Genomic DNA, 16,350 nt, shown 5'->3' with positions numbered 1-16,350 from the left:
ACCTAAGCCCACAAGGCCCTCGTTTGCTCTGAGGAGACTCACGAACAAACAGTAGTGATGAAATAGGTGGATGCTGAGAGTCAGCCCCTTTGAAATGTATGAGTTGGTCAAGTACCTCCTCACAATTGTATTCTCCTCCAGATATCAAGGCAAGGAGAGGCAAGACCATTTGGGGTGAGGTTCCTATATTGGGATGCCTTTTATCAAAGCAAAGTTTCCACTCGCCTCTCCTGAAGAACACTCAGCACCGCAGCTCCCACAATAGCCTCAGCGTCCCGGCCAGAGACTTTGGAAGCCTTTTGTTTTTCCCCTGTGGCATGTCCAAAGGCATGGCCTTCCCTCCCCCTCCCAGCGGCCGGCATTGTCTTGCATTCCAGGGACTTGATTGACTGTTGCCACCTGATGCTGAAGAGATACTCTAGGGTTCATTCTGCAGATTGTTGGGTTCTATTAAAAGAAACCTAGATAAGGGATTACTTGTCACTAAGGGATTTTCTGCAGATGTTTATTAGTGATTGGAAATCCATTAGGTGTGAAGAGGTACTGAAAAAACACGGACAAGACCAGTCTCATAACCCTGAATTCTTAAGACGCTCCCTCAGAACATCAGAAAGGACTCCCCCCCACCCCCTTACTCTGTTAAATGGAGTTGGGGAGACTTTTCTGGCAGAGAGGTAAGGGTCTCTCTTTCATGGGCAATATTTCTACCTGTGGATGGAATTCCTTGGCACTCTCTCAGATCAGTTGCTACCCATCAATTTACCTCTGTGGAGCCACCAAAAAAATAGATTAATTGCTCTAGCAGTAGAGGATCTCATTATAACTTTCTTTTATCTAGCCCAATCCATTGCATGAGTATTGCCTCAAATTAAGCACAAAATTAGCAAACCATTTCATTTGTTCTCAAAGAATTCATCCCTTCCCAAACATAAACCAATAACCTGAGTCTCCTCTTGGGAATCTTTTGTGTCATTCCCACTTATTTTGAAGTTACTAGCTCTTCTGTGGTTTTTCTAAACCACAAATCCACAGCTTGTCAAGGTTTTGATGCCTCATATAAGTAGGAATTACTGAAAATGCATTTAAAAGGAGCCAGCAGGGTTTAATGGCAATACACCTGGATCAGTTATTTCACATGAGTCTCTTCATCTCATAGTTTCTTCATCCCATAGAATCTCATACTTTCTTCATCTATAAAATGAGCTCTGAGATCTATTTCAAGTCTTTAAATTCTATTTTTTATCATTATTTTAAAATTCCTTTTTTTAAGTATTTAGGTGGAAGGTAAGGTGTGATTCTAGAGCGATGTGGGGCAAAGCAGAAGGCAGGGTCTCGGTTTGAGCTGTTTATCAAAGACGATGCAACAAAACCCTGTGTAGCATTGTAAGGAAAACACAGAATAGAAGCCAGGAGAGTGCTCAAAAGACATCTAATGATAAATTCACTACAACTGGATATAAGTAGGTGAAAAGCTAAATGACCTCAAGACACAAATGCACAAATTGTTAAAGGACAGCTCAAGAGTATTGCCAAAAGAAATGAATGTTTGAAACAGGATGCGTGCGTGTGTGCCAAGTTGCTTCAGTCACGTCGGACTCTTTGCCACCCTATGGACTGTAGCCCACCAGGCTTCTCTGTCCATGGGATTCTCCAGGCAAGAATACTGGAGTGGTTGCCATGCCCTCCTCCAGGGGATCTTCCTGACCCAGGGATCAAACCAGCATCTCTTACTCTCTTACTTCTCCTGCCTTGGCACAGGTGGGTTCTTTACCACTAGCACCACCTGGGAAGTCCTTAAAAAAGGATAAAACCCAGTAAAAATCAGTAACCAGCATGGCCGATGATAAGAAATAACTGGGGCTTCCCCGGTGGTCCAGTGGTTAAGAATCTACCTTCCAATGCAAGGGGGTGGGTTCGATCCCTGCTCAGGGAACTGACATCCCACATGCCGTGTGGCGTGGCCAAGAAATAAAAATAATACATTTTTAAACATTAAAAAAAAAAGAAAATAACAGAGTGGAGGCTGTGCACATCCCCCAAAGAAATTTCTTTGATCTGTTCTCAGGCAAACCCCCAGAACTGCACTTCTTCCCTCCTCCAAGGCTGATGCTTTTCCAGATGCATCCCCCTCCTCTTACTGTCTTAAACGTCATCCCTGTTCCTTTGGCCCTGGTTTCCAGATCTCCTGGGGGTCCTGGGAGTGGGTAGGCTTCATCTGGCGCCCCTGCCATACCTCTGTCCCCAGAGCTCTCCGCCAGGGTAGGCTGCATCCTCGAGTGTTCAAGGACCATAGATCCTCATCGTGGGTCTGTTGCTGACGGCCAGGGAAACCACACTTTTTGAAATGTTTCTTTTAATAAATGCCTCTGATTATGTTTCTGTAGCATTTGTCTAACAGCTCCCAAACCCCGTAGTTAGAGTGGGTAGTTGCACTGTGTAACTGGTCTCCAGCCATAATCCCTCTCTCAGTAACGCCCATTTGACACAATCTGAAGGATCATCTTTGGGGAAGACAGGAACCTACTCAGAAAGGCTGCTTAATGACTTTTTATTTGGTGGAAGGTGAGTGGGAGGGCTGATTGCCACTCCATACCCTCCTCATCCCACAAATACACGTGTATGTGCAGGAGACTGGGGAGAAGGTCATCAGAGTTCAGTTGATTTCTCATCAGGGAATGGCCTTTGGAGTATATGGGTTTGCACATTTATGGAGGGCAAGGTGCTACGTGCATGCTCAGTGGTATCTGACTCTTTGTGACCCCATGAACGGTAGCCTGCCAGGCTCCTCTGTCCATGGGATTCTCCAGGCCCGAGTACTGGAGTGAGTTGCCAACACTACATTAGGTTGCCATTCCTCTTCCAGGGGATCTTCCCGACCCAGAGATCGAACCAGCTTCTCTTGCATTGGAGGCAGATTCTTTACCGCTTGAGCCATTAGAAAAGCCCTGGGGAGCAAGGTGGTATTTCCATTATTCCCCAGGCAGTGGTTGGAACTGTGTCCTGAGAAACTAGCGCCTCTCTCTCTCTCTCTATATATATATATATGGAGAAGCTTCTCAACATTTTCACTTTTTCTAGAGTCCAGTCAGCCCCAGATTGGGGCTCTTTTTCTTCTGGAGCATCATTAGGTTTCTTTCAAAGGATAAGTGACTTGCCATAGGAAGCACTGAACTTCTTTGTCCAACTCCAAATGTCTCAGACAGGTTTGTCTGGTATCATTTTCATTTTCTTTAACAGTTACTATCATTATAAAAAGGTCCACTGCACAAAGCGAGAAAAGGTGGGGAGAATGGGATCAAATATGTTCAAAATGACAACCCCTCTCTATTACTTTGGTGAGCAGCAGGTCTGAGCCAAGATAAAAATCTTTCACCTCTTGTCTATGTGTAGACAGATCCGTCTACACATGCAGCTGCAGGGCTTTTACTTCCTCAAATGTCTGCACTTACTATAAAAGTAAAACATTATTCATGTGTAAGTTCCCCCACTAAAGGAAAACTATAAAGTGTCAGTGTGTACTTGGAAAATTATGAGTATCTGGAATGATTCTGTGAATCCTTTGTTTCATTGTGGGAGTGATAGGTCCTGCTTTACCATGTAACTTACAGAGATTGCTAAATAAGTACATGAGTAGCTATTCCTTTCCCTAGACAAGAGGTCAGACTATTAAACAACTACTAATAAACAATTCATAAGCACATGCACAGAACACACACACACACATATTCATTGCTGTGGTAGAAAAGAATTAACGAATAGATTTTCTGAAAAGTATATTTGGAGAATGTTCATCTTGAACTACAGTGACTTTGAACAATTCCCTTATTCTCTCTGAGCCTCCATTTTCTCACTGTAAAATGGGGTTAATAACCACAGAGATGTTGGGGGAAGTGAATGATACAGTTCACATTCAGTATATAACACAGTACCTGACACATAATAAGCAGTCCAAAAATGTGGAGTATTATTACTGTCAACTGCATAAATAACTCTCTAATGGAGAAATTCTCATCTCAAGGTAAAATATTTTCTGATGTAGGATTTTAGTATGTGGTACACATTTTGTATTTGGGGCTTCCCTGATGGCTCACATGGTAGAATCTGCCTGCAGTGCAGGAGACCTAGGTTCAATCCCTGGGTCAGGAAGATCCCCTGCAGAAGGGAATGGCAACCTACTCCAGTATTCTTGTCTGGAGAATTCCATGGACAGAGGAACCTGGTAGGCTACAGTCTATGGAGTCACAGAGTCAGACACGAGTGAGCAACTAACACTTTTGTATTTTGGGACTCAGTATTAATATCATTATCTTACTCTTTTTTGGTACATAGTGTAGAGGCATACCTCAGAGATATTGCAGGTTCCATTCCAGACTACCAAATGTTGCAATACAAAGAGTCACATGATGTTTTCTTTAATTTTCCAGTGTATTTAAAAGTTATATTTATACCATATTGTACTCTATTAAGTGTGCAACAGCATTATGTCTAAAAAAAGTACATACCTTAATTAAATATACTTAATTGCTAACAATGCTAGCCATCATCTGAGCCTTGAGTTGTAGTCTTTTTGCAGTAGTAACATCAAAAATCACTGATCACAGATAACGAGAGCAAAAAGTTTGAAATATTTCGAGAATTACCAAAGTGTGACACAGACACATGACGTGAGCAGTTATCATTGGAAAAATGGTGCCAGTAGGCTTGCTTCACACAGGGTTGCCACAAACCTGCAATTCATAAAAGACGCACCATCTGTGAACTATAACAAAGCAAAACAAAGTGCAGTGAAAGGAGGTATGCCTTATAGCGCGGAATATTTTGGTATACAATTTAGCAACAGAGTCAACAGTCCTCTAATACAAGCAGATCACTAAAGTTTTAATTTTCTTCATTTGTAGCGTGGGTTTAGTTTATATCAAAGGCCAATTATTAGTCTACTTTTGAGAAGACATTTTGTTTTCCTAATGGAAATATGATTCAAATTCTGAAAGATAAGGTAGAGAACTGATTCTGGAATATACCTCTTTAATGAAGCGAGGAGTCCCAACGGTATGTCTGCATTTTTCTACTCAAATATTCACAATGGAATCCAAGTTTTTCAATAGGTCTGCATGTATCCTTTGCATAAGTCTTTTTCTAAAACTCTACAAAGCTGTCAACCCCACATTACAATGCTACTATATATAACAACTTTACATAAGAGAACAGGGGTCGGCCATTTTTAGAAAATGCAGGTGCCCTGTAAGCCCCTATCTGAAAGAAAGACCTTAGCTCAATTTCCTTTGAAGAACGGGAGACTTGAAACTGAAAACTTTATTAATGCCATTGTCTCCTTGTATCAGCAGGTTCCAGAGAGATTCCTGGAAGTTGCGCAGATCACATTACGGGAGTTTTTCAATGCCATTATCGCAGGCAAAGATGTTGATCCTTCCTGGAAGAAGGCCATATACAAGGTCATCTGCAAGCTGGATAGTGAAGTCCCTGAGATTTTCAAATCCCCAAACTGCCTACAAGAGCTGCTTCATGAGTAGAAATTTCAACAACTCTTTTCGAATGTATGAATAGTAGCAGTCCCCTTTGGATGTCCACGTTATCCGTGTCTAGATTTTGATTTCATGTATGTGTGTATGGGAGGCATGGATATGTTATGAAATCAGCTGGTAATTCCTCCTCCATCATCTTTCTCTCATCTTCTTCTGTTTTCAATTGCAACGGGGATGGTTCTTTTCCTGCCGCCTTTAGTTTACTTTTGCCCAAGGCCCTTAACATTTGGAGACTTAAAATAGGCTTAATTATCAGGGAAAAAAAGAATGTTGACGTGTGTAAAGTCTATATTAGCAAGGACGGGCATTTGTTTAAAATGCGTCTGCTGGATTCATGGTTTGTTGCAAATGGCGGTTGGCGGAGGGAGACCCGTGACACAGCCCGACTCCGCAGTCAGTGATGTGTCTCTTGTGTTTACTGCTGAGAAGGTCAGAAAACTGGATGAAACCACTTGATAAACTTAAATATTTTGCTTGGTTTGAACTCAGTAAGTAGCTTTTTATCACACGTTTGAAAATAATGCCGGTGGCAGATCAACAGCTCACTTTTCAAAAGTACCCCAAAAGGCCACATTTTAAAAAGAAAACATAATCACTAACTGTCAAGTCTTTCCTCAGAGAAATGGCAAACACCCCAAACTAGTTTCTTTTGGAGGCAGAGCAATTTTATACAAAACTGACTAGTCAAGGTGAGACTGGAGATTCATGTGGTTTCTAGTCACCTCTCGGAATTTTGCAATAGGTTCTTCTTGGTAGTAAGTGAGTACCTATCGTTCTTCATACAGGAAAACCCCTATAATGTGTTATTATTTTCTGTGTATCTTGCTTAAGATATAAAAAGGCACATACGTTTCCAATTTATTCTTTGCAAAACTTTGTTTATATGCTTTAGAAGAATTATCATGTCTGTTTAATATTTAACAATTTTTTTTTTCAAAAAACACTATTTTCTGAATTCTTTTCTATGGTAAGGAATAAAGGACATCCTAACTTGACCATAAAATTCCTGCCTATACTAGAAGTTTGTTGACAGCTGCTAGCTGACTGGATCTTCCCCTCCTGAGAGGAGTACATTTGAGAATGACCTATTTTCCTATACATTTCCACACTACCTACCCTGATGGATATTCAAAGTGGTGACAGTCTAATTTAAAGTGTTTTCATTTTAGGTACAGTGTTTTAAAGCAATTGATAAAGTCTCTTCTAACTCAGAAGCTAGTAATTGACCAAAACATGAGAAGAGTGTATAGAATAGGAGAGTTTGGGAGTTAACCCAAAAGACACAATTTCAGCACACAAGAGAAAGCTAGCTGCTATTTCATGCTTTCTTCAATGGTTCTCCTCTTTTTTTCTTTCTCTTTTCTTTTTCCAGTTTTTCAAAGGTGTATAACGTTTCCATACTTGCTTTTAAAAAGCCGTATGGCATTCACACTTGTTTCTTGGATGGGTTTTGTGTGCAGAGGCAGTAAGAATTCCTTTTTTATTCTAATAGTGTTTTCCAGAACCCTCCCTCCCTTCAGTAATTTGATCTACATCTTCTAAAATGACACAGTAAAAAGAAAAAAAAAAAGAAAATCCTGGTATGTAGATTATGTACAACATAAATACCATTTATCCTTGATTTTTATAAAAATGACATTTGACTTTGGAGACTGTCGGTTGACCCATGAGACTAGCTGACCCAATCGCTGTAATTTAACATCATTTATAAATTCTGCTGATGGACAGGAATGTATGAAGGCAATTATTGTCAGCACAAAGCTTTAAAACCTGCTGACTTTAAATTAAACGGCGTGGTCCTGTGATGCCTGCGTCATTCAGGAGACACAGCCTCTCACGGTGTGGATGGAGTGCAGCAGCCTAGGCCTGGGACGCCCCAGCCTCCCTGCACAACCGAACCCATCCCCCAGCTCGCAGGCTCCTACACAGCGCACACAGGCCCATCTGAGCCAATGTGTTCTTGTTCTGGCTTGTTTAGGGGGAAAAAAAAATGTTCAGATAATCATCACATTGGAATATAATGCAAACCCAAAAAAAAAAAAAAAAAATCCAATCAGCACAAAGTAGAGAAGCAATCTCAACTTGTGGTCACACTCTTTCGCCTTGCTTCACGCCCAAGAGTATGACATTCGTTGTTCACATCAGTATACAACTGGCTCTTTTTGCTGTTCCATGGAATTCACATCACCATTGTGTTGCCATTTGCAAGGCAAAAGGCAAAACCGTAATATATTCACCTATCAAGACAGATTGCTAGTATCTTCCTGATCTGGGGCAAATTTAGTATTGATTCCAGACATATTTAGATTTTTAGTATTATTCTCCCCTGCCTTTCTAATTTAAATAGACAAATTAAGCAAAAGTGTGTATTCACAACCAAATGTTGATGTGCTTATCCACAGTAATATCCTCTCAATGTTCACTGAGGCATAGAAATTGTTTCAGAGTAGAAATTGCAGCGTGAGTAGAAACTCACCTCATTGTCCTGGAAATAGAACTTGATCATTTTGCTTTTAGGTGATTCCTTTTCTTTCACCACCATAAAATCTTGTGCCTCCCAGTGCATTGGAAAATGACAAAAGCCTGTCTCTCAAAACGCCTATTTAACAGGTTTTTTAAAATCACCATCTTTCCAATCTTCGTTCAACTCTCACCATGTAAAAATTGGCGACTTGGGAGAAAGTTCGCTTTCTCTGGTGGGAGGGTGAAGGACTAGGGACAGTTTACAAAGGGAAACAAAGTCTAAAGTCCATGTTGAAATACCACATTTCCACTTATTTTCTGCTAACCCCAAATTATTTTTGCATCTACACTTGAGGTTATAGTCTGTGCCTAGACCTAAATGCACCAGCGGGGGGATTTTTAAAAATCCTTCAAAATCCCACTTTTTTCCCACAAGTACAATTGTTCTTGTGCCTTCTGTGGCTTTCGATTTCATCTTTTTGACTTTATTTCCAATTACTACAGCTGCAATAAACACTAGATTTTTTTTCTGGCTGTTTGACATAACGTTGATAGCTATGCATATTTTGTGTCTTTTTAAAAACAAAGCGGGAGAATACGTTTTTGAGAAGAGAATTTTTAGAACAGTTTGATACCGCAAATTATTTTTTCCTCAATTGTTTGAGCAGCATTCGAGTTTTGAAAATTCTTGTAGAAGCCAATTTTTTGTAACTGTGGTGCAAATCTTGTGTTTTCTTAGCCTAACGAAAAGTAGTATAGAAGCAATATTTCATACCATGTGCTATATATGTGTGTGCAGATGTGTGAACATAAACACATACACACATATACACACATGTAAAAATAGACATATATATATGCGTGTGAAGTGGAAAGCTTACCTTTTCCTACCTAGATTTAAGGACCTATTTTAGGCTTGTTATGTTTTGTCAAAAGAATGTTCTATTTGCAACAACAAAACATTTAATTCTTACTGTATCTCTGGCTGTTTAATGAGGACATTTCACTTTAACTGGTAAAACAACGTGGAAGATGGTAGAATGTAGTCATTATTTAAGGAAATGTTCACCCACATATTCCCAAAGTTTGCTTTGTGCCTCCAAGTATTATTCCATTAAAGTGTTTTATGTTTGCCGACTCTTTGTTGCTGTGCTAGGGATGTGGGTGAATATCATTTTTAAAAATGTTAAAAACGACAAAAAAAAAAAAAAGCAAAACAAAAACACTAAAGCAAGAGGGGAACTTTTATAAAGCAATGTAAATATTTAACCTCATGGCTATTGTTACGTAAGACATGAGATTTTAATAAATAACTACATTCTCACAACATCTGTTGAATTTATTAGGAACACTTCGGTGACTGTATAGACAGTTGAAAGCATTCTTGAAAATCCTGCTCTCTACTTTTAAAAGATAAGAGTCTCTTTCATCAGATGTCAAGGGCAAGGGTAATGCAGTTTCTGTAAATTTACGAAATTTTTTTTCTGTGTACATGAAGACACTTAGTATGTAATCCCCCCTCCCCCCCCACACACACATACATGCATACACATACAGGTTAATATTAAGTCGTAAAGCTAAAGAGTTGGGGGCTTTCAAATCAGGATGTTCCCCAGAAGCAATCATAAATTCATCAAAGAAAAAGTGGTTTACAGAATCCCCCGAGAGAAGCCGTGTGCGTGTGAGGACAGAGCAGAATCTCTTTGCCATGTATATTATAGACTCTTTATTGGTGTGAATAGTACAAATGTTTCGTTCTGGTACAGACTCCGTGTTTGCAAATTACAAGAAGCATTGTTTTCAAAAAGCTCCCCTTAAAAGAACGTAACTGGTTTCTATGAGTAAGCAGTTACTGTATTGCACTTACATGTGATGTTGAAGGAAATGCAGTTTTGTTTTCTGTAGATCTGTTGGTTGTAAACCACCTATAAGACTAAAGCTAAAGTGCTCATTTTCAGAGCTGGGATCAAAACTGGTATTTAACCTTTGCATCTTCTTATAAGTATCCTTCTAGAAACATAACAGAATCTGGGAGCAACTGGACTTTGAGTCTTTTCAACTGAGCCCTCTCTCAAAACTGACACCCCCGAAAATGCACAAACATGAGCATGAGCAGAAAGGGCAAACAGAGTGGCCCTTTTTTGTGAAAATGGATCCATTCTTTGTTTTTTAAAATATTTGAATCCTCTCCATAGGGGGGAAAAGCATTTTAAAATTGTATATTACCACTTCAAAATTAAAATTCGAAAAGCAAATGTATTTGGGGTTGGTCTCAGCAATACCCAGAAGAATCAAAGGTCCTGGCTTCCCCCAATATTGTCCCAGCCATTTCTCATATGTATATAGTATAAACCGTGACAAAACACTGCCTTTATATTATTTAGCAATATGTTGTAAATAGCATTATTAAGCTCTTTTTTTTGTAATAAAGACCCTTTGATTTGAATATAGTACAATAACTGAACTGATAAAGTCAATTTTTGATTTTTTTTTTTAGCTAGAGGCAATTTCAATTGTGGATTTTTGTTGTTGTCTATTGTTCTGAAGACTTTGCATAATTTATTGGTTTAATTTATCCTAATTTATTTGATGAAGGTGTACAATTTTGTATTACCAAGGATGTACTGTAATATTAATTGATATGATAAAAAAAACAATGAGACTCCCTGTCCATATTAAAAAGTAAATAAAAAGGTGCAGTAGACAATTGATTTTAAAGTAAAAGTAAAAAAAAAAATTAGTTTGGCAGCTACTAAATTTTAAAACAGGAAAAACAATTTGTTGGGGGGAGGGTGGGAAGGGGGTTTTACTTTGTGTGTTTAAGCTTTTGTATACTCTGCAAACTTTTACCTTTTGCTTTGTACCACTTAAAGGATACAGTAGTCCAATTGCCTTGTGTGCCTTCCATCTTCTCTTAAACTGAATGTATGTGCAGTATATATGCAAGCTTGTGCAAAATAAAATATACATTACAAGCTCAGTGCCATTTGATTTCTTTTAAACATTTAAACACATAACATGTGACATTTAGTTTTTGGACCTGTGTCCAATTGTAGGACAGCAGGCTAGTTGTAACTGTAATATCAATTCTGGAGTTTTCCTCCTCCTGCCAGTTTGGCAATTTATTTTTTTGTTTGTTATTTTTGGTCATGTACTTGCAAGATATTAGTTCCCTGACCAGGGATTGAACCTGTGCCCTCGGTACCCAAAGTGAGAAGTCCTAACTACTAAACTGCCAGGGAATTCCCTGGAGTTTTCCTTTTATTACAATTCTTAAGCATACAAACCTAGGATCGTTACACACAACTCATAGAAATGGTCTTTTTTTACTTCAGACATTTGTAGTAAATGGCTAGATTTCTGTCTGAAACCTCTTCTCACAGATTTAAATTTAACCCTCAGAATTTATAAACAATGAAGGTTTTGGATCCAAACAATATTGTGAGCTAATAAATGCAGTTCAGTTGTTAATGTCTCATGATTTGAAGAACAAAGAAAGATGTTCCCCAAATCACAAAATGGCAAATATGTTATCTGAAATATGGGAAGTGAGAGCTTGTATTGTTTCTACTCTGACTGAACTCAGAACTACATCCTAATGTAAATTTAAAACCTTTCTGAAATGTTCCTTTGGACAGGAATGGCAGCATGATTCATACTAAGAACATTGGTTGTATGGCTTTGGAAAGCTTTCTTTCTCTCTTTTGCTTTAGTTTAAAATCATGTCTCCTTTATCTTCAAATCAAAAACCTGAGGAATCATCAGAACTCATTTGGCCACTTGACAGTGACCCTATTAAATGTCACTCACAGCGGCACCTCCCTTTCTGCCCGCCGTATTACTGTACACTGAGTCTTATCCATCTCTGAGATGCCTCCTTTTGCTCTTCCCCTCAGTGACAAAAACTTTATATTTTGACTCTCTTGTCATGAGAAGTGCTTAGAATCAGTGCCAACTGAAAAGCTATTAAATGGTAATGGTATTTTCCATTTTCAGCTCTTTTTTCTATCAATGGCACAAATTTAAATTCCAGCCTTCCTAATTAAATTGTGCGAAAGAGCATGCTCGGTCCCAAAATATTTATTCCCTGATTGGAGAAAGAAAGGCACGCTTCCCTTCACTCCCCGCTCCCCCCACCCCACCTCTCACCCTCAGCTCCCTTCTAACTGCTCTTGAAAGGGAGAAGGCATTTGCGGTAATATAATGAAATGACTTCCGTCTCTGGTCCTTACTTAACACCAATCTTCTTTAAATCAGATTGGATAATCCAGGTAGTGACTAAATCACTAAGAAGTTACAGTAGGTGATAATGTTTTCTGATAGGAGGTTCATGTAAACTGTAGGTTCAACTTATTGCTTTTGTGACGCCATCCGATGGCGCTGACCCAGAATAATATGCACTGATACCACTATTCTTAACTTTGATCTGAACCCTGTTCACAGAACTTTTTTCCATATGTCTGTCTCAATGCCTGCCAGTACCCTTGGTATACTTAGAGGTTTAGGTTTCACCAAGTAATAGTAAATAAAAGGTGGATTTTATTCATTGGTATCTCCATTCATTATCATAAATGATAAGTTTTTCTTAAAGACTGACAGCAAAAAATCCTCACATTTTTACAATTTATTCACACATGCTAAAGTGAGAGACAGATGTCTCTGAATACAAGGTCATAGGAAAACATCAAATATTTGTTGTGTGTTGCCAAGATCTGAGATCTATGAACGCTCCTGAAGGCATAAAATACAAGAGAAGGATATATAAAGGAAAACAGCTGGTATGATATCCATACAAAGTTGTGAAAGATTACTAAAAAAAATAAATGGTGCCACACACTCACTGCCCTCCACAAGCAATAACCCTTTGGAGGGAGGGTCAAGTCTCTAGGGTAAAAAAGCCTAAAGGGTAACCTTTTTCTTTGGTGTCTAGAAGGCTAAAGGATTCTTAGAGTCCATGTAGCTACCATGTTGACTTTCTCCAAAGGATTTCTACAGACCAAAAAAAACAGTTTGCTAACATGTTTTGCTTGTTGTCAACAACATGACAACAATATGACAACATGGCAACAATAGTCATGCTGTTGTTGGTCAGTTGCTCAGTCATGTCTGACTCTTTGCAACTCCATGGACTGCGGCACACCAGGCTTCCCTGTCCTTCAAGAAAGGGAATTTAGGGGGCTTCCCTTGTGGCCCAATGGTTAAGTATCCACCTTGTACCGTACGGGACACTGGTTGGATCCCTGGTCCATGAAGATCCCACGTTGCGGAGCAGCTAAGCCTGTTGTCCACAACTACTGAGCCTGTGCTCTAGAGCCCAGGAGCCACAACCACTGAAGCCCACATGCCTAGAGCCTGTGCTCCGCAACAAGGGAACTGACCGCAATGAGAAGTCGGTGCACCAAAATGAAGAGTAGCCCCTGCTCACCACAACTGGAGAAAGCCTGGACACAGCAACAGCGACCACCACTGCCAAAAAATAAACTTTAAAAGATTATTTTATAAAAAAGAAAGGGAAATTAAGTTACAGGGCAAGGCAAGAGCAAAATTCTGAAGTTGGTCAAGGGCGGCTGGATCTTTTTCCCTCTGTTCATGATCACTTGCCCTTCAGTAAGTGTCTCAGCACTTGTCAAGTATGTGATGTTCTCGCATGGCCCCAGCCCTTCCTCTGTTAAGGGGACGGAGGCATCTACTACAGGTAACATGAAGAAATCACCAACTTGGTGTGTTTCTCTTCCAGTGGTGTAGGTATTAAAAGATACATGGTGCACAGGAATACACTTTACATTTTCATTTTGGGGCCGAGAACACCCCGGCGATTAAGGGTTGGAGGTCTTCCCCACCAAACACAAGGCCACATCTTTGAACAATGTCACTCATGGCTACACCTTGCCTGAATGCAATATCATCTGTCAGGGCATCCTGCTTCTCTTTCCAGGACTTATGGTCATTGAGTCCTTTGACCACTTTCCTGCCTGTGGTCACTGAGTCCTTTCAAGTGTCTCCAAAATCATTCAGAAGGAAGGACCCTTCTCCACTGGACATTGGTTTATTTTTCTGGTTAGAGAGGAAATTAACTAGTGCTAAAGAGATTTTAAAGAGAATCTAACTCAGTGACTTTTATTCCCATGATCTCTAGGGTAATGTGGTACTACCTCAGGGGCCACCAAATCGAGATCTCTTTTAACCAAAGAATTTTTATCTTTATACTGGGGTGCAATAAACTGTTCACTTTTTTAAAAGGTGTTCTCTGTTTCAAGCAACAAAGATCTCATCAGATATGATAGGATAAGTCTCTAAGTATGAACATGAGTATTAAATGCAATAAGTTCTGTCAAACTTTCATTAAAAAAAAAAGAAGAGTTCCATGAACTTGTGGTTGCTGGAGGAAGGTGAGTGAGGGATAGATCGGGAGTTTGGGATTGACATGTACACACTGCTATATTTAAAATAGATAACCAACAAGGATCTACTGTATAGCACAGTGAATGTAGCTCAATATTCTGTATTGAAATGGAAAAAGAATTTGAAATAGAATAGATACATGAATATGTATAACCAAATCACTTTGCAATACACAGGAAACTAACACAACACTGCTAATGAACTACAATATAAAGATTTTTAAAATATGTGTTTATTGATAAAGTCAATGAAAAAACAAAAATAATCATAAAGGTGTAATCAAACTAATTGTCCTCTTTTAGATAAATTGATTTTAAAATGTGGTATCTACATACAATGGAATATTACTCAGCCTTAAAAAGGAAGACAACTCTGATACAAGCTGTAACATGGAAACATCTTGAAGACATCATGCTAAGTACAATAAGCCAGTTACAAAAACACAAAGGCTGTGTGATTCTACTTGTATGAGGTTCTACAGGTAATCAAATTCAAAGGGAAAGTAGGATGGTGGTTGCCATAGACCTATTGTTTAATGGGGATCAGGTTTCAGATGGGGAAGACGAAAGAGCTCCAGAAGTGGATGGAGACGATAGTTGCAGAACCGTCTAACTTGTCTGTTTGGTGCTGTTTGTTCTGTTTTTTGCAAAATCAGTTGTCACTGATTTTACACTTAAGAATGGCTAAAAAGGTAAATTATATTTGATGCATATTTTACAATATAATAGTAAACATCTTTTTAAAAAGGTTAAAAAAAATAAAGGAGTTCTCTGCTAAACAACAACATAATACTCATCAAGTAAAGTAAGAGATCTTTAAGGATGAATGATTAGGTGAACATTAAAAAATAGTAGCTTTATGTGAGTTTTAGCAAACCTTCAAAAATAGAGATTATTTTTATACCAAAGAAACAGCACAGAGCCTGCCGGGCACATGCATTTAGTTCCCTTTCTTCTCCCCTAGCCAGTGGCTTTTGTCATCCTGCCATACTGTTTTAAATTGTGATCTGAGAACTATACCCTGACCCATGGCAGCTTCCCAGGACATTCAAATTTTGAAGAACACAGAAGTTCTCCAGGAACTAAAGGTTTCTTCCCATGCCTACTATTTCCTGGGGCCCTTGCCCTCAGCCTCAGGCCTCTAGCCACTGTGGCCCCACCTCCAGCCAGCCATGCTTGGGTACGCCCCAGAATAGGAGTGGAGCAGCTTAGAAAGATTAAGGTGCCATAACAGGCTGAAACAATCACTTAGGCTCTCTCTACCCTGGCAAAGGGGAGGGTATTATTTGCAAAGCCCCCTGCTGAGTGGCCCAGGTGCTAGCTAGACGGGCTCAGGAGATAGTTTGGCAGCCACCCTGGAAAAAATGCCTGTGTCTCTGCAAATAAATCTGCCGGTGGAGAAAGCGCTGGGTTTTCCCCAGTGCTTGTGCAAATAGTACTCTGTGCTTTGCCGGTATTGGACATTCCTTGGTGTGAGTAGCTCTAGACCACGAAAATGGGAGGCATGGATTTCTTGTCATTGTCGTTACCCTTGACCTGTTGGGAAATAATTTCAAAAATCAATGGTCCAATTTCCAATTATTCACAACATGAAAGCTCTTGGTAACCAGAAGAAACGTTTTCTTTAAATACCTGTTCAGCACTCAGCAACTGAAAGTGAGCAAGAGAGTCTTGAAGTCTGACACAGAGGAAGGTAAATGAGCATGCACTCAAGCATGGTATGGGCACGTGCATCTGAGTACAGGTATTCTAGAAAAAACACCTGTGCATTCTAGAAAAAAACTGTGAATAATATATCTATTATCAACTGAATATTATTTATCTCTTTTCTCCACTCGATATCCAAGAATTTGTAGAATCGACATTATGATTACATATATGAGAAATCTTCATGAAGTGGATGCATTTCTAAACAAAAAGAAAGTATCAAAGTTTATACTAGA

The 16,350-nt window shown here is 39.3% G+C and overlaps 1 protein-coding gene across 9 annotated transcripts in view; it reads left to right on the top strand.

Annotated features, from left to right (window-relative positions):
- Positions 1–10,986, top strand: part of PROX1 (prospero homeobox 1) — a 60,184-nt gene extending 49,198 nt beyond the window's left edge. For 5 of the 9 annotated variants that reach the window (XM_027565615.1, XM_027565610.1, XM_027565612.1 and 2 more), the window contains exon 5: positions 5,343–10,986. In XM_027565615.1, coding sequence (XP_027421416.1) covers positions 5,343–5,531 — 189 coding nt within the window. In that variant the 3' untranslated portion in view covers positions 5,532–10,986. The remainder of the gene's footprint in view (positions 1–5,342) is intronic. The other 4 variants (XM_027565619.1, XM_027565617.1, XM_027565618.1 and 1 more) reach the window with 3 other exon arrangements.
- The last annotated feature ends 5,364 nt before the right edge of the window (positions 10,987–16,350 follow it).

This window comes from Bos indicus x Bos taurus, chromosome 16 (genome assembly GCF_003369695.1).
Source record: "Bos indicus x Bos taurus breed Angus x Brahman F1 hybrid chromosome 16, Bos_hybrid_MaternalHap_v2.0, whole genome shotgun sequence".
Classification (NCBI taxonomy): domain Eukaryota; kingdom Metazoa; phylum Chordata; class Mammalia; order Artiodactyla; family Bovidae; genus Bos; species Bos indicus x Bos taurus.
The sequence above is the reverse complement of the archived record's forward strand: the minus strand, read 5'-3'. Positions and strand labels throughout refer to the sequence as shown.